Consider the following 21,639-nt stretch of genomic DNA (forward strand, 5'->3'; position numbering starts at 1 on the left):
CATCTTAAAGGGACACTAAACACATTTTTTGCACGCATCAAGAGTTTATGGCATCTTAAAGGGACACTAAACACATTTTTTACGCACATCAAGAGTTTATGGCATCTTAAAGGGACACTAAACACATTTTTTACATCATCAAGACTTTATGGCATCTTAAAGGGACACTAAACACATATTTTACACGCATCAAGAGTTTATGGCATCTTAAAGGGACACTAGACACATATTTTTCAAGCAGCAAGAGAACAAAGAAAAATTGATAATAGACGTAAATTAGAAAGTTGCTTAAAATTATTGCACTATCTGAATCATTAAAGAAAATATTTGGGTTTAGTGTCCCTTTAAACACAATGAAATTTAAAGATTTATCTTCAGGATCCCAATAGATTAAAGGAACAGTTTAGTCAAAACTAAACTTTCATGATTCAAAGAGCAGCAATTTTAAGCAACTTTCTAATTTACTCCTATTATCAATTTTTCTTCATTCTCTTTTTATCTTTATTTGAAAAATAAAAAAATATAAGTTTAGGATCTGGCCCATTTCTGGTTCATTTAGACCGCAATTCACTACTGGTTTCCAACTAAACACATGGGTAAGCCAATGACAAACGGTGTATATATGCAGCCACCAATCAGCAGATAGAACCTAGGTTCCTGACTGTTCCTGAGTTTACCTAGATTAACATTTCAGCAAAGGATAACAAGAGAAGGAAGCAAATGAAATAATAGAAATAAATTGGAAAGTTGTTTAAAATGGTATGCTCTGTCTGCATCATGAATGTGTAATTATGACTTTACTGTCCCTTTAATGTCCCTTTAAAATGACAAAATTAATAATGATATGCAAAGTTATTTTACTGTGTATAATTAAAATGTTTGTTTATTACAATCTCAGTGTTTAATGTCTGTAGTTTATTGTGTGTCAGGCATGCCCTTTCTATGGGTGGTATTTTCTATAACAAAATAAGAAATTAAGTGGTTTCTATTCAAGTCCTTTTCATTCTACTTTCAATTGTAATTGATTTATAACCCCAAAATCAACATGATACAATCTTACTTTATTTGTTGTACACATCATGTAGATATGAGGGTAAGAAAGCCCTTTAACAAACCAGGATAAAATAACACTTAACAATTCTGAAAAGTCTCCCTTTATGTAGGTAAAAAAAAAAATATTTAGATAAAACAATAACTCAACACCAAATACATCATTAAAATGAAGACAAAATAAAAAAGTGATCAGATTTATTAGTGATAATATATATTTTATATTTGCTATAACTCTATAGTAGTGAAGGAGCCTTGTGTGTCGTTATATTGATGATATCCCTAGACTTGTCTGTAGATTTGTTTCAGTTTCTTTAAAAGTTTTGCGCTGATGATTTGTGTTGGTGAATACAAGCAGTTGAGTAAATTAGCCAAAGATGCCTTTACAACTTTTGTATCTGAAAATAAATAAAGATTGTGTTTGTCAAAAATGTTGTGCATTAAAGTTTCATCAAACATTTACTAATATTTGCTCATTCTTCTATATATATATATATATATATATATATATATAAAATATGTTTTATAATAATATTGTTTTCAGAATTGTTTTTAAGAGGTAGAACTTTGCAAAACCCCAAAACATGTAATTTAATGCTTCAGACAGAGAATACAATTTTAAGTAACTTTCCTATATACTTCTATTATCCAATTTGATTAATTCTCTTGGTATCCTATGTTAAAAAAGCAGTAATGTACTACTGGGAACTAGCTGAATGAATTGGATTAGCCAATCAGCAGCTCCTGAGTGTACTTTCAACAAATGATACCAAGAGAACAAAACACTAGATAATAGAATTAAATTGTAAAGTTATTTAATATCATATTCTCTATCTGAAACACAAAAGAAAATTTTGGGGTTTCATGTTGTTTTAAACTAGTATAATAGAGCAACTTTGTTTTTTTTTCCCCCGTTATCTTCTCATTCCTCATATTTATGTTTTTTCAATGCTGTCTTGAGTAATGATATACAGGCTCATGGCCAATGACATGTTAATATATTTCTGCTTAAGAAGAGGCTATAAATTGATTATTAATTGATGAATTATTGATGATTAATCCTTATTTATAGTGAGGGAAATGCTCACAACAGACGTAATGTAAGTGGGTGGATTCCAGTGTTGTATCTGTAGACCTGAAAGGGAGGTTACTCTCTTTGTGAAGATGCACCTAGGCAGATGCCTAATTTGTGCAATGAGAAATTCAGCCCTGTCTGTATAAGAACATTATGCAGGACTAATAATGAGATATGCAATAGCAGTTAATAAATGCACTATAGCTTACATAGAACTATTTTGTTTCTATAGTTACCAAGGGGCTTTTGTGGGATAACAATTTCTTGATAATTAAAGCATTTATCATTGCACTAACATGTTCCTTTAAAACAAGTTTCTTGTACACAATCTTGCTATAAAATTATAATAAAAATGTAGCTAAAATTTGAATCAGCAAACCACAATTATTTCAAATTTGAAAGTAAATAAAAAATACTAACCTGCACTTTTCTCACAGTTTGAGGACTTGGTACCTGAAAGGAAAAATAATATAGTAAGTAGCTATTTCTGATGCAGATGAAGACATGAGGTGCACATCATTAGAATACTTAGCAATGACATGACACTAAAAATAATCAGTTCGGCAGCTGACACTCAACTTTCCACCAAAAGATCTTCTAAAGTGAAGTGTATGCACCAAGTGAGCTTGTATGAAAAGGGAATTTATTTTTTAAATGGACTATGTGTTTATAAAAATGGTTGCTGTCAATACTCTGAAAGGCTGATTTACCTCTTGTAATATAAGTGCTAACCTATATGTGAGTTAATCTTTCTAAAAACAAACCTCTGTCTTTTTCATGATGTTTTTTTAAGCTTCAGTTTGCTTAACAGGTGTGACCTGTGGTGTTTTATCTGTATGTCCTGTTTTATGCTTATTACTATAGATAAACATTCACAATAGAGTGCCCCCTATAAGTCTAATAGGTCAAAACAAACACTCCTTAAACCTTGCTTGGGGACAATCCGACAGAGGTATTTTAGTCAATAGGAAATGTGGATGAGGGACTTCCGGTGGGTGGAGCTTCAAGATGGTCGCAAGTCTGAGCGGCTCTGCTTAAAGACCAAGTATTTTTCCTTATAACAGGTTACATTTAGTGCCATCCTTTTAATCCCTTAACAGATTTTGCTGTTCGGGAGCTTTCAAGGATCAAGACTAACACCTCTTGGCCCCCGGGAGGACAGAAAGATAAAACGAAGGAGAGAGAAGTTTTGACTGTTGCGCTACACGTTGTACACAGCACTGTTGGAGTTGGGAACAAGAATGCATACCTTTCCCGATGATAATTTCACTAAAAGACCTACTCCTACCAGCGTTAGACAAATTGGAAACCACATTGCATCAATTACTAACCGAAACCCGAGTTGAGAATCCCTTACGTTTTCCTCAAAATGGCGCCAACTCCCAGCAGAGTCAACCTGTGATTTTGTCTGCATGACTCCTGCGATGTATTGGCTAGAACACAAGGAGAAATGACAGGGGCGGCAGACATGGACGCAGTTACGGGACCCAACCCTACCAAACCACTGCTCCATGTTAAAACTCAGAGGAGAAGAAACCTTCACATCCATCGAAGACATGGTGCCGAATGCGATTATAGCCCGCAGTACACCTACACTGCAACGTGACCCTGGCTCTCTCTTTTCCCCCCACCAGCCACGAGAACATGCATCCTCCCATGTTGTACACTGGCTACATGACAAGATATTACTCAGAGGAATACGACTATTGGCGATTAAGCTGCTGAATATACCTGAAACGCTCTTCCGCTTTGCATGCCAGATGCAGGGCAATGTGAGACTTTGTGTGTCAGGATTGCTTGCGTTTCTGCTATGCTACACATCTGAAGCAGTACAGTTTGCTGATATATACAGCCGCAGCCCTCACGCTAAGGGCACTATACAGTATACTTGCAGGGAAACTGGAATTGGCTGATCGACAGCTTCTGCGGGCCAGTTTTACCATTTGTGCAGGTTTTTGTATAGGGACCCGCTATAGAGCTAAACAAATTTGTGAGGATTTTAGACTGCATTATGAAAGAGCAGAACTGCTTCCTTCGACTGCATGATATCCAAAATACCTGCTCTAATGTTGTGATGGTATGGACACTTTGTGTATAAGTAGCGCAGAACTTATTCTAAGGACTCGCTCAAGTTTCTGTGCGTCTTTAATATTCCTGTATACTTACTAGGAGCCCCTCTGCCTCACAAAGTGCACCGTCTTTAGGCAGCTGCTGTTGTAGTTTACTATTCTTACCTTTTGTTATATTCTTCATTTTAAGTTTGCCTTGATTCTCTTATATAGGCTCAAACAGGAATCATAATGGAAAATATGTTTTCTTATGTATGTCAGAAATCGATCTGTAGCTAATCTATCACAACATACGATAATGTTATTTTCAAACTGGCAGAAAGAACCTGGGTAGCACAGAAATACTCATGACAGTTTCATTTATACATCTATCATTTTAATTTGCAAGTTTTTCAATCTAATACGTGCTGGATGTTTGAAAATTGTTCATATTCTCAGTTTTACATTTCTTAGCTCCTACACTAGGGAACGATACTACAAAAAAAAAAAGTAGTGGTATCCAGTAAGTTATATACTGTCATTGTTTACTACAATCATTGTCTAGTTATGGTTTGCCGCATAAATGCAGGGCGCAAGCAGAGGGAGAAAAAGATTTTTGGAATCAAGGCAGTATTTCTTGCTAGTGACCTATTGATAATCCAGCTCATACCCTTGCACAATCTTATGTTCCTACTATGTCTATACCACAAATGGCTGGCACACCGCACATTTTTATTCCTCCCTGAGCCCACTCTCTTCTCCCCCGTGTAGGGGATGGCTGAACTAAATACACATATTCATGGCACTGTGGGTCTCTATCCAGGTATTAGCACAGGTGCCTTTGCATATGCTAGTGTACCAATATCATAGTCATTCTAATTGATTGGATCACTTCATAACAGTATATAGAAACATTACGTTCACATGTAGATTCGATATTCAGTATTTTACAATTCGAAAACTTGTCACCTTTTTTAGTTTCCTTGGCAAATCACTCAATATAATCTTTGAGTTTTTTGTTAGAGTTAAAACTTGCTACATGTTTGTACTAGTTTCTATCGTTCTTCCCCCTGGTAAGTCTATTTATTTTACCAGCTATAACGGTAAGGAGAAAAAAACAGGTCTCTGTATTCCGACTCCTTACAAATGTACAGATCGTTAATCTATGAGGACCTCTAGTGGTTATTGTAGTATTGCATCTCACTTTCTTTAGTTAGCAGCAATTTATTTTAAGAATATGCTAATCCTGACGTTTGCATGGGCACAGATGTGTTCCACCACTTTCTATGTATCATTTAATGTCCTTTTTACTTCTAAATGCTTACAACTCCCCTCTTAGTCTCCCATACTACATATATCTAGGAAAACCCTACTTCATACTGTATCTATATAGGAAAATCCTAATATAGCCACACTCGCATAGGTCTGGCCAAGCTTTCTACACCACATCCTGGAGTAAATGTAATCACACAATATTTCTATATTATCCCTATAGCCCCCCCCCCCCCCAAGACTTAAGAGGTTTTTTTTTTTGGTTTTTTTTTTAAGTTAGTGTATTTCTAAGGGGAAAAATCCCAACAATGTGGTACATACACATGATTGCTGTTAGGTTACAAAACATGTGGAAGATCCTTATAATCAGCGTTTTAATTGCAGCCACTGTATTACCATTTATTCGACAGTATATGTTGCATGTAATCCCAAATAGTTTTAGTGTTTGGTTTTAGTTTTGCTTAGTTTAGTTAATATTATACAAAGGCATGGGTGCAGCACAAGAAGACGATTGAACAGGATTTATGTACCACTCAATGCATCATTTTCTTCCAACTGTTTCAAAAATATGTTAATATGTTGATGCTTAGAATGTAGCACTTACATTGGAACTCTGACTGTAACTTTTTTCTGTGTGCTTGCACTGTATATGTATTGTACCTGTGTGTTTGTACTGTATATGTATTGTACCTGTGTGTTTGTACTGTATATGTATTGTACCTGTGTGTTTGTACTGTATATGTATTGTACCTGTGTGCTTGTACTGTATATGTATTGTACCTGTGTGTTTGTACTGTATATGTATTGTACCTGTGTGCTTGTACTGTATATGTATTGTACCTGTGTGCTTGTACTGTATATGTATTGTACCTGTGTGCTTGTACTGTATATGTATTGTACCTGTGTGCTTGTACTGTATATGTATTGTACCTGTGTGCTTGCACTGTATATGTATTGTACCTGTGTGCTTGCACTGTATATGTATTGTACCTGTGTGCTTGAACTGTATATGTATTGTCGTGTACCTGTGTCTCTTCAATAAAAAGAAATGTGGAAAAAAAAGAAATGTGGATGTATCTTTGTCTTTTAAAAAAAATTAAATTCAGTACAGGTAGCCCTCAGTTTACGCCGGGGTTAAGTTCCAGAAGGAATGGTTGTAAATCGAAACTGTTGTAAATTGAAACCCAGTTTATAATGTAAGTTAATGGGAAGTGAGGGAATTAGGTTCCAGGCCCCTCACCAAATTCACATAAGTAACATCTAATACATTATTTTTAAAGCTTTAAAATTAAGACTTTAAATGATAAACTGCATTATAAACCTAATAAAACTAAGTTAAATGAACAAAAACATTTGCTAAACAGCATTATAAATCTAATACAATAATCACACAACACAGAGTTCACTTGCATTTTTCTGCAAACATTTCTTTCTATGCATTCCAATCTGGACTGATTTATAGACCGGAAGATCTTTTTCCTTTGAAATCCGCTCGATAGCTCAGGTCTGGTTAAACTGATTAATTTCAGCTTGCTTGACTTTGCTGCAACACAAGCGGACAGCTCCACCTACTGGCTATTTTAATAAATGCACTGCTTCTCAATGCTTTTCAATAGCAGTCACATGACTGGAGAAAAAGGTTGTTATTCTGAAACAGTGCAAATTGAACCGTTGTAAAACGAGGGCCACCTGTACTTTGAATCTGTTAAATGGAATCTCAAGTCAAAATAAACGTTTATGATTCAGAAAGAGCAGCAGTTTTAAGACATTTTCCAATTTATTTCTGTTATCAAATTTTGCAGTCTTTTCTAGTCATACTTTCTGGGGAACAAGATCAGCCAATAACAGTACATGTATACCCTGTGAGTGTATGTACATGCTCAGTAGGGCATGTGCACAAGCTCACAGGGTATACACATACTAGTCTGTGATTGGCTGATGTCTGTCACATGATACAAGGGCCCAGAGAATGGGAAAAATGATACATTTGCCAGAAGAAAAACTACTGCTTATTTAAAATTCAGAGTAAGTGTTAAATCATTGTCTTTTTATTATGCACTTGTTAATTATGCAATTCTACTGGCTGTTTTGAGTGGCATTTACTGCCTGCTTGTGCATTATTACACATGCTCAGTTCACATGTTAATAAATTAGATTTGTTGGTGTAATAAATTGATGAAATGTGAGTTCAAATCACTTCAACTCATTACAATGAATGGTTCTGAGGTTTAAATGGGTTAATCATAAAAAAAAACTAAAAACTAAATGAAATTTCTGGATGTACGCATCTTGAACTGGTATTATATGGAATAAGATTGCTGTAAAAAAGACAAGCGTGTGGGATTCTTTATCGTACATAAATTGTGACATACGAAAATAAATAAAAAAATCAGGCATTCAAACATATTAGGCATCATCAATATTACATTAATAAGCTGACAAAATGTAATTTCACCTTGCCAACACTTTCATGAAATCTTTAAAATCACTTGAAAAGTATAGTCTGGGCCAATTAGGTTTATTTCTTCATATTGATTTGGCTGCTTCAATTAAAGGGACACTGTACCCAAATGTTTTATTTCATGATTCAGAAAAAGCATGACATTTTAAGTAACTTTCTAATTTACTCCTATTATCAAATTTTCTTCATTCTCTTGGAATCTTTATTTGAAATGCAAGAATGTAAGTTTAGATGCCGGCCCATTTTTGGTGAACAACCTAGGTTGTCCTTGCTGATTGGTGGATAAATTCATCCACCAATCAAAAACTGCTGTCCAGAGTCTGAACCAAGAAAAAAGCTTAGATGCCCTCTTTTTTATATAAAGATAGCAAGAGAATGAAGAAAAATTGATAATAGGAGTAAATTAGAAAGTTGCTTAAAATTGCATGCTCTATCTGAATCACAAAAGAAACATTTTTGGTTCAGTGTCCCTTTAAAGGGACAGTATAGAGGGCGGAGCCTGGTGCAGCACAGGAATGGAAGCATAGTGGGAGAGCTCCGTGCAGAAAACCAGATAAAGTGGCTAAGAAAGTGATGTAAGTGGCAGGAGAGCGGGCAAAAGACAGGGCAAAGGCAAGAGACACTATCAACAGTGATTTTGGGAGAACCGCAGCTCCTAGGATGTCAAAAAACTCATAACGGAGGTCAGAGCAGAAGCGTCTCAGACGCCATTGTTATAACCCACGTGGCACTGACTTTCCTACAGCTAGGGGAGAGCGCATCTAGCTTGAATGGGGTGAACTGCAGAGGAGCCGGAGGGGACAATACAAGGTATCGCTTCTCTGTGAAAGGTGGAGGTGGCAAAGAGAAAGCGGAGGAGAAGGAAGGACAGGCAACGGCAGCACCTAAGCAACGGAAGCAACAGGTACACATGGAGGCCCGATTCTGATCGGTAACTGAGCTGGGGGTTGCGGTGGCACAAGATGTGGAGAATCTAAGGGGAAGAGACTACAGAGAGAGGCCTGAACAGAAAATTCAAACGGTCCGGTAATATAGAATGACACAGCCCATAAAGGCCTATAATATGTTAAGAGATCCCCTGACTGCACAGAGCTTATTGACACAGAGGGAGAGACTTTTTGTTTTGCCTAGACAACAAGCTAGGTCCCTTTGATTCTTTTATACCCCTTCTGGGCCTTGAAAGTTTATTATGAATTGAAGGGGTCGCTAAGGCAATAAAATGATAAAGAAGAATCTATAAAGAGAATATGGCTATAAATGTATAATAGAGACTTTATGGGAACTCATACTGCCTGCAATACACAGCTGGTCTTTTGAGGCCTCCTCATGCTCCCTTGTTGATAAAAAAACACTGGATATAGTTAAGAAGATATTTTAGTGACACTTTGGTCTTTTGAAAATATACGTTACTGTGAAGGAGGCAGGTGAAAACCATACTCACTCGCTGGTTAAAGAAAACGTAACCCAGACACCCTATCTATATACAAACATACTGTTATCCTGATCACTATTACACTGCACTCCTTACTGTACAGGGTGACAAAAGCATATCAAGATGGCTGCGAGGAAAGGCTCTAAGGCACCTCTACAAAATAAACAGTCTACAGCTACTCTTTTTTTCAAGCCTGCGAAGGGAGAAAAGTTATCTGATACTCAAATGCAAGAATCAGATGAAGAGAGGGAGGAGATGGCGGGAAACAGGGATGGAGGGGAAGACTCCAGGCCCTTAACTAAAGCTGATCTGGATCATCTAGTCTCCAAGCAGGATATTAACAGTAATTTTGAGAGACTGCTAGAAAAAATGGAATCCTTGCAAAACTCTGTAACTAACAGTATATCAGAATTAAAACAAGAGATAGTTGATCTGGGGTCAAGAGTAAACTCCTTAGAGGAAAGCGGTGATACTATGGTAGAAGATCTAAATGCAGTAACAGATAAAGTCACTTCTCAACAATCTGAAATAGAAGAAATATACGATAAACTAGAGGATCTAGAGAATCGTAGCCGAAGATCTAATCTCAGACTAAAGGGAATACCGGAAACAATAGGCCCTAAAGAGTTAAATGCTTATTTGTCAAACCTCTTTCGGAGCATTACTGGCTCAGGAGGGGACGAGAGTTTCCAAATGGAAAGGGCGCATAGGGCACTTCGGCCCAAACCTAAGGGGGATGAGCCACCCAGAGATGTTATTATCAAGATGTTACGCTTCCATGAACGGGAAGAGATACTTGCAGCAGCCAGAAAGAATCCCACTTTTAAATATCAGGGGAACATCATCCAGTTTTTCCAGGATTTATGCCTAAGGACTTTACAAAGAAGAAGCTCCCTTAGACCGCTTACATCCCTGTTGAGGAAAAATCAAGTGCCATACAGATGGGGCTTCCCTTTTGCTCTACACATAACCTGGGAAAACAGGACATTTTCTATTAGGGACCCTCAGGAGATCCTAGAAACATGTCGTAGATTGAAGCTAGATCCCCCGGCTGACCTACAGCAGGAAACAACCTCTGATCATTCTACTCAGGGGGGAAAGCCTCGTCAGAAACAATGGTCCAAGATTCCGGAAAAGAAGCGAAAGACCTAAACACTCTAGACCCTGCAGAAGGTTCAATTGTCTGAAGAGACAACTCTTTATTTTTGTATTTTGACCCTGGTATCCCCTTCTCTGGGATCACAGCTCAGCTGATACAGAGGAACTTGCCTGGACTTATTGGGACTTGTAAGATCATATACCAAGGGTCAGATAAGTATGATCACAATGAGCAAATGTTTTGATTTCTAGGTATTGCTTGTGACTGGATTTTGAGAATTGGAAGGGGGTGGAGGGTTATCAGTCATTATGTGCCTTATCCAGAAGACCACCTACGCAATCGGGACAATTATATTTGGTAATAAGGACATTTCTTAATGTTGTGTGCAACTTTTCCCCCTGACAGGTTTCAAGCTGAGACAAGTCACCACAAGATTTGTTATTTGTCACTCTTTTAAATATGTTTTCTAACCAGAAATGCCATTGCAATTGCCATGTTTTGTTCTCTTTCTCTTTTAATTCTTGCCTATTCTCAAGATATTTACTGAGCCATAATGCTGAAGTGATGTTGTAATCTGCACTCAGGTATAATATGTGTTGGTTCCCGGATGGGAATGACATAGTTTATGTTGTTATGTTTGAATTTCTATGTTATTTAATTTTTATTCTTTTTTGGTTAAACCAGGTGATTCCTAAAAGATTTGAAGGAAGGAATTTGAGGAAGTATTGTAACATGAGGGTAACTCAGGTATTAAAGAATAATGGTAGAAAGGGGGTCCTTTGGGACTCAGACAGAGTTGATGAGACAAATTACATAGGGAGGATAGGGGGAGAGGCAAAAAAGATTACTGATGGCACATAATATAAAACTAATCTCTCATAATGTCAGAGGACTAAACACAGATACTAAAAGACGCACAGCCATGACACAATATCTGAAGTCTAATGCAAACATTATATTTCTTCAGGAAACGCACTTTCTGTCCCAGACGATCCCAAGATATTGGACTCAAAGGTTTTCACAACATTTCCACTCAACGACAGACTCAAAAAAAAGGGGGGTGACGATTCTACTACATAACTCTTTGGACTTTATACTGGATAGTGAAATTAGAGATACTGAAGGTAGGTTTGTGATAGTGAGAGGCACTATTCAGAACACTAAAATCACTCTTTGCAATGTATATGCACCCAATGAGACACAGAATGCCTTCTTTGAAACAATTTCGCAACATCTCACCCAGTGGTCACAGGATAGAATAATCTTGGGAGGGGATTTCAATGTCACTATGACCTCTTTCTCGGAGGGGGACACTAAGGGGCTATCGAGTAAACAACACCGTCACAATGCAATAGTTAAGTCAATTAGGGAGTCGATGGGAGCACATAATCTTATAGACTCATGGGAGGCGGTGGGCAATTCCAAACATGAATACACATACTACTCACCGGCACACAATTCTTACTCCACCTTAGATTATATTTTCGTGAGTCAAATACTGACCCCTAATCTGATTACATCAAGTACGCAGTCATGCGTGTGGTCTGACCATTCACTAGTAATTTTAGAGCTAGCAGGGATTTTAAATTTCTTAAGACCAAGATCATGGACGTATAACCCAACGCTCCTTAAAAACCCAGCAATATTGGAGAGAATAAAGATAGCACTAGGAGAATATTGGCAAGTAAATACGGGGACTACAAGTAACCCAATAATGATTTGGGCCGCTCACAAACCGGTGCTGAGGGGATTGCTTATTAAAGAGAAATCGATGGTCGTGAGACACTCAACACATTTAGTGAACACACTTCAGAGAGAGGTAGAGACACTGGAGCGGGAACATAGGCGAACCCTTTCCTCGGGAATATATAGATCTCTTCAGACTAAACGTAAAGAATTGGCCACAATCTTAAACGAGAATTCTGTCCGTGCTGCACTGCGGTTGAAGGCACACTACTATGTGTATGCAAACAAGCCAGATAAATATCTGGCATATAAATTAAGGGAGAGAACCAAACTCTTTGCAATACCTTCTTTACACACACAGGGGGGGACTCCCACTTCAAATCCCCAAGAGATAGCCGAAACCTTTGCTCAATATTATGAGAATCTCTACGATGGGAAGAAGGTGGCTGGGGGGGATCTAGATCGGCAGACAAACAACCTCCTGGGACAGGCTAGATTACCACAGATTCAAGACTCGGATCTGGCCATTTTAAATGCAGAGATTACGGCTATGGAAATACTGACAGTAATTAGGGACCTCAAAACGGGAAAAGCGCCAGGACCAGACGGACTAACAGGGGAATATTATAAATTATTTAGAAGAGAGCTGCTACCCCATATGTTGACCTTCTGTAATGGTATACTAGTGGGGAGGGAACTACCTCGGGATATGTTAAGAGCCAAGATAGTGGGGATACCTAAAATAGGGAAAAACCCAAAATACTGCCAAAATTACAGGCCCATTTCCCTGATTAACACAGATCTCAAAATCTTCACAAAAATTATAGCTAACAGACTTAAATCAATTCTACCAGCATTAATCCACAAAGACCAAGTGGGATTCATTAAAGATAGGGAAGCCCCGGACAATGTGAGGAGAATTCTAACCCTAGTAGATTACTTAAAGCAGACTAAGACTCCATCACTACTTTTATCACTTGACGCGGAAAAGGCGTTTGATAGGGTAGACTGGACCTTTATGTTTAAAGTCTTAGAAAACATGGGTTTTAAAGGAGCATTTATAAAGGCACTTACAACCATTTACTCAAGACCGACGGCAGTGGTGGGAGCAGCAGGATATATTTCAAGACCCATTGATATTTTAAACGGAACCCATCAAGGGTGCCCACTCTCGCCACTCCTGTTTGCCATTAGTATAGAACCACTTGCAGCGCTTATTAGGCATTCGATGGATATATCAGGGGTGAGGGTGTCCAATGACGAATATAAATTGACACTATTTGCAGATGACGTTTTGCTGACATTGACCAAGCCTCTGATCTCTCTACCTAATCTATATGACATTTTGGGAAAATTTTCAGACATTTTGGGCTATAAGATTAATCTAGATAAATGCGAAGCCTTACCCATTTGTCTTCCATCACATACCCAAAAGTCGATTGAGCTAAACTTTAATCTCACATGGGCAAAAACCCACATTACCTATTTGGGAGTCAAGATTAATAGTACATTCTCTGAATTGTATAGAATGAATTATGTCCCTATTTATAAAGCCATTAGGAGAGACCTAAACAATTGGAAAAAGGGGAGATTTTCGTGGTATGGGAGACTTTCGGCTATTAAAATGAATGTCCTACCCAGGATTTTGTACCTTTTCAGAGCTCTGCCGGTTGGGGTCCCCCTGGCCGATCTAAATGCCCTACAAACTGATTTATTTCGATTTCTAAGGGGGGATGGGAAAGCGAGGATAGCGGCACAATTGTTAAAACAGCATAGACAGATAGGGGGAGTGGGAGTCCCGAACCTAGTGGATTACTATCATGCCTCCAGGCTGGCACAATCTGTCATCATGGAGAAAAACTTTCAGGGGGTTCTCTGGCCAAAAATTGAAGCAGATATTGAAGGCAGCGACAATCCGGCAGATATATTATGGGATCCCTTATGGAATACCAAAACACTTGCATATAGGTCACCGGTAACATATGAATCTATACACATCTGGCATAAGATAACCAAACAGATGGACTTATTTAACCCTCACTCTCTATTGACACCCTTAAAACTTTTACTGCCAGTCGAACTTAGAAAAGCAGTGGGAAAATGGGAAAATAAGGGCCTCTATAGGGTCGCAGATTTTCTAGATGGGGAACTAATATCTACCTTTAATCAGATCAGAGATAAGATCCAACCACACACATTGAACTGGTTTCTCTACTTACAGATTTCATCAGCTATCTCAAAACACATGACTGACAGACTTAAGCAACCCTTGACTTCTATGGAAAAGATATGCAGCACACAAGCCAGAGGGAAACACGTGATTTCTCAGATATACTTGATATTGCAAAGAAAGAAGGCCATCCTTAAGACTCCTTTAATGGAGAGATGGGAAAGAGAGGTAGAGGAGGTGAAAGAACAGAAGACATGGGAAAAGATCCTGTCAGAAGCAGGGAAAGGCATGCTTAGTGCAGATATGAAGGAAAACTGTTTGAAGGTGGCCTTTCGTTGGTATCTTACACCAGAAAGGACGGCTCACATTCAATCTGTAAATAGTGCTTTCTGCTATAGAGGATGTGGGAGGAGAGGGACGTACAGACATATGTGGTGGGACTGCCCAAAGGTCCGACCATTATGGGATAGGCTCTCGAGGCTGCTCAGTGACACATTAGATGAAAACATTGAACTAACGATAACTCAGGCAATTTTACATGAGAGGGTGGGCTCGTTGAACTCAGCGATCAACACTTTTATTAGGACTCTTTGTACTTTCTTACGCATCTGTATAGCTAGACATTGGAAGGTGGGAGCACCGAGATGGACAGAAGTTTTAGATAAAATAAAAGATACATATACAATGTCAGAATTAGCAGCTTGGGCGCAAGGGAACACTGAGAAGTTTCAAAAAATATGGTTCTATTGGATTCTGAAAGGCTGCACTCGACCACACACCACTCAGGACAGAGATGAATGAGAGTAATCAAGACAGTAGGGGAGATAAGATATTTGTAGAGGAAATTCGAAGTTAGGGGACAGACCGGGTCTGGAGATATCTGACTTGCCTGACTGAGATCGTAATATGTTGATAGTAATTTTTCTTTTTCTTCAACAGAAATATTATTTGAGAGATGTCTAGAGAGCATGGAATCACCTGGTGGGAGGGAGGGATGGGAGGTTGGGGGAGTTAAGTTTGTTATTTTTAATGTATTGTTAATAATCTGCTCATGTTAAGGGGAAGGTGACTCTACTCAAAGCAGACCAGTCTTGAGGTGAAAGTAATACTTGATATATGTGCAGAGAAAACACAAGGTGGTAGGCGGGACATACGTGTATAAAACGAGTCATCTTCACCCGGTACTAGTGCTTTGTATTTTGTGTTTCAAAAATTCAATAAAAAAATATTTCAACTAAAGGGACAGTATACACTCATTTTCATATAACTGCATGTAATAGACACTACTATAAAGAATAAGATGCACAGATACTGATATAAAAATCCAGTATAAAACTGTTTAACAACTTACTTAGAAGCTGTCAGTTTGGCTCTGTTGAAAAGGCAGTTGGAAAGCCCACTGCAAGTGGCAAATAAGACACTCCCCCTTCTTTTGCATATGAAAAGACCCTTTACACAAACAGGAGCAAGCTGGAGAAGGTAGCTGACGGTATTCTCATAAAACTTTGGGGCTTGGTTAGGAGTCTGAAAATCAGAGCACTGTTATTTAAAAATAAGCAAAACTATACATTTATTTAAAAAAAAACTTTATGGGCTATATAAATAGATCATCTACAAAACATTTATGCAAAGAAAAAAATGAGTGTATAATGTCCCTTTAATGGTTGGAATAGATTTGAAATACAATTCAGATGTTAATGAAATGGGTCTTCTGGTCTATTGAGTTTTTTTTACTGTAGATTTCTAATTTATTTTAAAAAGCTTAACAAAGGATGTATCTAAAAACAAAAATCACTCAGACTTTTATCATGAAATTACAGAATTTTTTTTAATTTAACTTCTATTTTCAAATGTGCTTTGTTTTTTGGTATCCCTTGTTTAAAAAGAATACGCACATATCCTACACTAGTGGGAGCTAGCTGCTGATTGGTGCCTGCACACATTTGTCTCTTGTGATTGGCTAACTAGATGTGCTCCGCTAGCTGCCAGTAGTGCAATGCTGTTCCTTCAGCAAAGAATAACAATGAAGCAAATTTGATAACAGAAGTGAATTTGAAAGTTGTTTAAAATTGTATGTTGTATCCAAATCATGAAAGACAATTTTGGGGTTTCCTGTCCCTTTAACTAGACATATGCAAATAATGTGGCATGAAAAAGATAGGAATAAGTTGCTTATATTTCCATTAAACTTAGAATGTAACTAGTACTGCACTTTACATGCTAATTGCCCTGTAAGGGCGATTCCCACAAGCCCCCAAAAGCCTGACAACACAACTTATTTAAGGGACATTAATTTATATGATCTAATTTATTTTATTCTCTTTATATCCTTTGTTGAAAAGCACACCTAGGTAGGCTCAGGCACAGTAATACACAACTGGGAGCTAGATGTTGATTGGTGGCTACATATATATGCCTCTTGTTATTAGCTTACTCAATGTGTTCTGCTAGTTTGCATTAATGAATTACTGTTCCTTCAACAAAGGATATCAAGACTAAGAAGAAAATGTAAGAACTGAAGTAAAATTGAAAGTTATTTAAAACTGCATGCTCTATCTGAACCTTGAAAAAGAAACGATTTATGTCCATTTAAATAGTAAATAATCAACTAATTGAACAAATACATTTAAAGTTATCATTTATTGTTTAACCCCTTAAAGACCAATGACGTACAGGGTACATCATACAAAAAAATGTTCTTAATGACCAAGGACGTACCCTGTACGTCGTTGGTGTCTTCAAGTGGTGGAAGCGATCCTGATCGCTTCCAGCCGCTTTTATGTTATTGCAGTGATGCCTCGATATTGAGGCATCCTGCAATAACATTTTTTAGCCATCCAATGCAGAGAGAGCCCCTCTGTGGCTCTCTCTGCATCGGACATCGATGAGAGAAGTTCATCGCAGGGGGGCAGGATCACGTCCGGGGGGTGCGCGTGCGCACGGGGGACTCACAGGGGCACGCGTGTGCATGGGGGCGGGTGGGAAGCTACACTATGGGACAATGTATATGTAGCTGAGGGTAAGGTGGGAGAGAAGAGGGAGGGGGGTTATCTAAGTGATCTGGGAGGGGGTGGGGTTTGGCTATTGAGAGGGGCAGCTACACTACAGAAAAAAAAACAAAAAACAAAAAAAACATTATTTATGGCAAACAGGGTACTGGCAGACAGCTGCCAGTATGCAATATGGCGCACAATAAGGTAGAGGGGGAGGGTTAGAGAGCTTTTTTGGGGGGATCAGGGAGGTTGGGGGCTAAGGGGGATCCTACACAGTAGAATATGTTGGGGTTTTGAAAATAAAAATAAAAAGATACCTTTTATTTTAGTACTGGCAGACTTTCTGCCAGTACTTAAGATGGCGGGACAATTGTGGGGTGGGGAGGGAAGAGAGCTGTTTGGGAGGGATCAGGGGGTGGGATGTTTCAGGTGGGAAGCTGATCTCTACACTAAATCTAATATTAACCCTGCAAGCTCCTTACAAGCTACCATATTAACCCCTTCACTGCTGGGCATAATACAAGTGTGGTGTGCAGCGGCATTTAGCAGCCTTCTAATTGCCAAAAAGAAAAGCCAAAGCCATATAAGTCTGCTATTTCTGAACAAAGGGGATCCCAGAGAAGCATTTACAACCATTTGTGCAATAAATAACAAGCTGTTTGTAAATAATTTCAGTGAGAAAACTAAAATTGTGAAAAATTTTACTTTCTTTTTATTTGATCGCATTTGGCGGTGAAATTGTGGCATGAAATATACCAAAATGAGCCTAGATCAATACTTTGGTTTGTCTACTACACTACACTAAAGCTAAAATTAACCCTACAAGCTCCCTAATTAACCCCTTCACTGCTGGGCATAATACACATGTGGTGCGCAACGGCGTTTAGCGGCCTTCTAATTGCCAAAAAGCAACAGCAAAGCCATATAAGTCTACTAATTGCCAAAAAGAAAAGCCAAAGCCATATAAGTCTACTATTTCTGAACAAAGGGGATCCCAGAGAAGCATTTACAACCATTTGTGCCATAATTGCACAAGCTGCTTGCAAATAATTTCAGTGAGAAACCTAAAGTTTGTGAAAAAATTTGTGAAAAAGGGAACGATTTTTTTTTATTTGATCGCATTTGGCGGTGAAATGGTGGCATGAAATATACCAAAATGGGCCTAGATCAATACTTTGAGTTGTCTTCTAAAAGAAAATATATACATGTCAAGGGATATTCAGGGATTCCTGACAGATATCAGTGTTCCAATGTAACTAGCGCTAATTTTGAAAAAAAGTGGTTTGGAAATAGCAAAGTGCTACTTGTATTTATGGCCCTATAACTTGCAAAAAAAGCAAAGAAGATGTAAACATTGAGTATTTCTAAACTCAGGACAAAATTTAGAAACTATTTAGCATGGGTGTTTTTTGGTGGTTGTAGATGTGTAACAGATTTTGGGGGTCAAAGTTAGAAAAAGTGTGTTTTTTTCCATTTTTTTCTCATATTTTATCATTTTTTTATAGTAAATTAAAATATATGATGAAAATAATGGTAACTTTAGAAAGTAAATTTAATGGCGAGAAAAAAACGATATATAATATGTGTGGGTACAGTAAATGAGTAAGAGGAAAATTACAGCTAAACACAAACACTGCAAAAAGGGTCCCAAACGGTCAGAAAATGGAAAAGTGCTGTGGTCCTTAAGGGGTTAAATAAATAAATGCATTGTCCTTTGCATTATTACCCATCTAATTATTTACCTCTTAGATAATAACAGTTGTAGTAATGGCATTGTGCTTCTGTGGTTTCAATGATAAATCGGTGAGAGTGACCTTGTATTGTAAAGTTTTTTATATGAAACACCTCGTCCACAGGAACCAGCACCTCCTTTTGTTCTGGGAAATAAGAGAACCTTCTAATGTTAACGCCAAAATGACTGGTTACGGTGAACACAGTGTCAGTACCAAAAGATTTAGCCACTTCAGGATCAGTAGTTGTAGAGGTAAACTGCCCCAGCCTCATATTTTCGGTGTCACCAGGAGACAAATGAACGCCTGTCATACCTCGTCGGAGCGTCACAGGTTGAGAAGGGCAATTCAATTTTAATAAATTGACAGCTCTTGTGAGTAAATAGTGAAGGGAAAAGTATCTGAAGTTGGAAGGATTGAATTCTCTTACTGCTCTATTGAATGCTGAATACACAGGGCTCATCATATTAGTATACATCATAACCGCAATGCCATACTCATCTCGAAAGCCCCTGGGCACTCTGAGTCTCTCATGTTTCCATCTTAATGTTGCATTATTCCACACAATTCTAAAGTTTTCATCATTGCTTAGTTCTTCTTCCAGCAAGGTGCCTAAGACCAAGTTATCCATTTCTTTTGTACATCCTTCATACTGGTCGTCAAAGGATTGGCTGCTCATCCCAACATGTTGGCTGAACACCTGCTGATTAAGAAATAACTTCATTACATTGACAGATAATTCTGATGCCTTTTGCTAAACCCTACACCTTCCTCTATTGGATGTTAATCCCCTCACTATCAGGAATTTCAGAGAAAAACAGAAACAGAGCATTTTTTGCATTTTTGCTATCACTCATATATATAGCTTTTAGTGGATGATTGTTTCCACCATTTCTTCACATAATTGAGAAATGATTGTAATATTACCACAATTACCGTCAGCAAAGGGGTTAATTAAAGGGATATGAAGCCCAAAATTTTTCTTTCATGATTCAGATAGAGCGTGAGCTTCTAAATAACTTTCTAATTTCCTTCTATTATCATTTTTTCTTTTCTTAAAAAACAGGGATGTATGCTTTGAGTTGACCCATTTCTAGAGCACTATATGGCAGCAGTGTTGCAAGAATGTGATCCATTTGCAAAAGCACTAGATGGCAGCACTATTTTCTGCCTTGTAGTGCTCCAGACACCTACCTAGGTATCTTTTCATTAAAGAATATCATGAGAACAAAGCAAATTTAATAAAATAATTAAATTGGAAACTTTTTTAAAATTGTATGCTCTGTCTGATTCACAAAATAAACTTTTTGGGTTTCATATCCCTTTAAAAATCAGTTTGCTGTTAAGGGTGATCTTTGTTATAGTGTAGGGATTACCTGCCCACTTGACACCTCCCACACCCTGATCCCTCCCAAACAGCTATCCACCCCCCACACTGGTTACCACCTAGGGATTAGCAAATGTTTTGCAACATTCAAAAAAGGAAATTAATTTTAGCAAATTCATTCATTCATTCAGAATGTCAAGTTTGTACAATATTCTAACATTCGTTTTACCCCAAAAATGTTCTCTCCTTTAATTTGTTTCATTTTGCCAGCTGGAGTGTATTAAATTGTTTACAAATAGCTCCTTAATATTGGCTGATTTAGCCTGTAGTATCCCTACCTATACTGAAAGTTTCTATACCTAGGTATAGGCTATTGAGTGACTATGTAAAAACAGCTCGCAGAACAAATTACACTCACAGTGGGAGGTGGAAGAGATAAAGCTCTAAAAATGTTATTTTCAATAGTTTTTTCTAAGTATTGTACAGAGACAGACATAACAAAAGGGAAGTATTTAAACAATAAGATAACGAGATCTAAACTGTCTGCAAGCCAAGCCTATTTTGACGGACTGTGGTTTCAAAGAGCAAATCCAGCTATTACATTTGCAAAAAGAGACATAAATTAGCAACTTCTCATACTTTTTATATGCTGCAGCTAATATGACAAGTCATTGGGAACACTTTAAGGGGAAAACAATTTTACAGTGCACTGTCCCTTTAATGTAATAGTATTTCTAATGCTCTCTTTATATTCAAATTATGCGATATTCTAAAATTAGAATCAATATATTTGTATCTATTATGTATCATGTGACTAAATTTGCATAAATATCAGAAAAGAGAGAACAGCACCCCTGAGATGGAACAAAAACTAGAATAACTTCCATGCCTGTTCATTTCAATTGCAACTCAGGGTGCGCATTCTTTTAGCACACGTTGATGCCTTTCCACAGAGAAAAAATATCCTGTAGCATATCAGTCTGATCCTGCCCAATGACAGTCCAGCGCCGAAATACCAGGCAATTCTTCTCTGAACAAGAGAAACAACAACCCCAGACGATCGTTTCGGCCTTCTATGGAACGCGCACCCTGAGTTGCAATAGAAATGAACAGGCATGGAAGTTATTCTAGCTTTTGTTCTATCTCAGGAGTGCTGTTCTCTTTCTCTTTTTTCATATATATATATATTGTGGGGTACAATAAGCAAAGTACCGCACAACGCATATATACGTCATAATGGGTTAAGGGGTTGAAGGGACATGAAACCCAAACATATTCTTTCATGATTCAAATAGA

General features: G+C 37.8%; 2 protein-coding genes across 5 annotated transcripts in view; one reads left to right on the forward strand and one right to left on the reverse strand.

Annotated features, from left to right (window-relative positions):
* The window catches only part of LOC128654718 (ecto-ADP-ribosyltransferase 5), a 189,923-nt gene that overhangs the window by 111,917 nt on the left and 56,367 nt on the right, over nucleotides 1-21,639 (forward strand). The window contains exon 6 of one of the 4 annotated variants that reach the window (XM_053708801.1): nucleotides 3,226-3,818. The exons of the other annotated variants lie outside the window; for them this stretch is intronic. Coding sequence (XP_053564776.1) covers nucleotides 3,226-3,386 — 161 coding nt within the window. The 3' untranslated portion in view covers nucleotides 3,387-3,818. Of the gene's footprint in view, nucleotides 1-3,225; nucleotides 3,819-21,639 lie in introns of those variants that run through there. 4 annotated transcript variants of the gene reach the window in all.
* On the reverse strand, nucleotides 866-19,716 carry LOC128654720 (ecto-ADP-ribosyltransferase 5-like). The gene is made up of 3 exons (XM_053708805.1): nucleotides 19,029-19,716; nucleotides 2,546-2,578; nucleotides 866-1,448 (listed from the first exon to the last, which is right to left on the reverse strand). Exons 1-3 carry the CDS (start codon nucleotides 19,693-19,695, stop codon nucleotides 1,333-1,335), a joined length of 816 nt encoding a protein of 271 aa, XP_053564780.1. The 5' UTR covers nucleotides 19,696-19,716; the 3' UTR covers nucleotides 866-1,332.

Source organism: Bombina bombina, chromosome 3 (assembly GCF_027579735.1).
Source record: "Bombina bombina isolate aBomBom1 chromosome 3, aBomBom1.pri, whole genome shotgun sequence".
Classification (NCBI taxonomy): Eukaryota; Metazoa; Chordata; class Amphibia; order Anura; family Bombinatoridae; genus Bombina; species Bombina bombina.

Coding starts and splice junctions, on each gene's coding strand:
- LOC128654720 (XM_053708805.1), bottom strand. CDS start 19,695: ATGAGCAGCCAATCCTTTGACGACCAGTATGAAGGATGTACAAAAGAA. Junction 2,579..19,028: donor CAACTGTTATTATCTAAGAG/GTAAATAATTAG, acceptor TTTTCCTTTCAG/GTACCAAGTCCTCAAACTGT. Junction 1,449..2,545: donor AAACTGTGAGAAAAGTGCAG/GTTAGTATTTTT, acceptor ATTTATTTTCAG/ATACAAAAGTTGTAAAGGCA.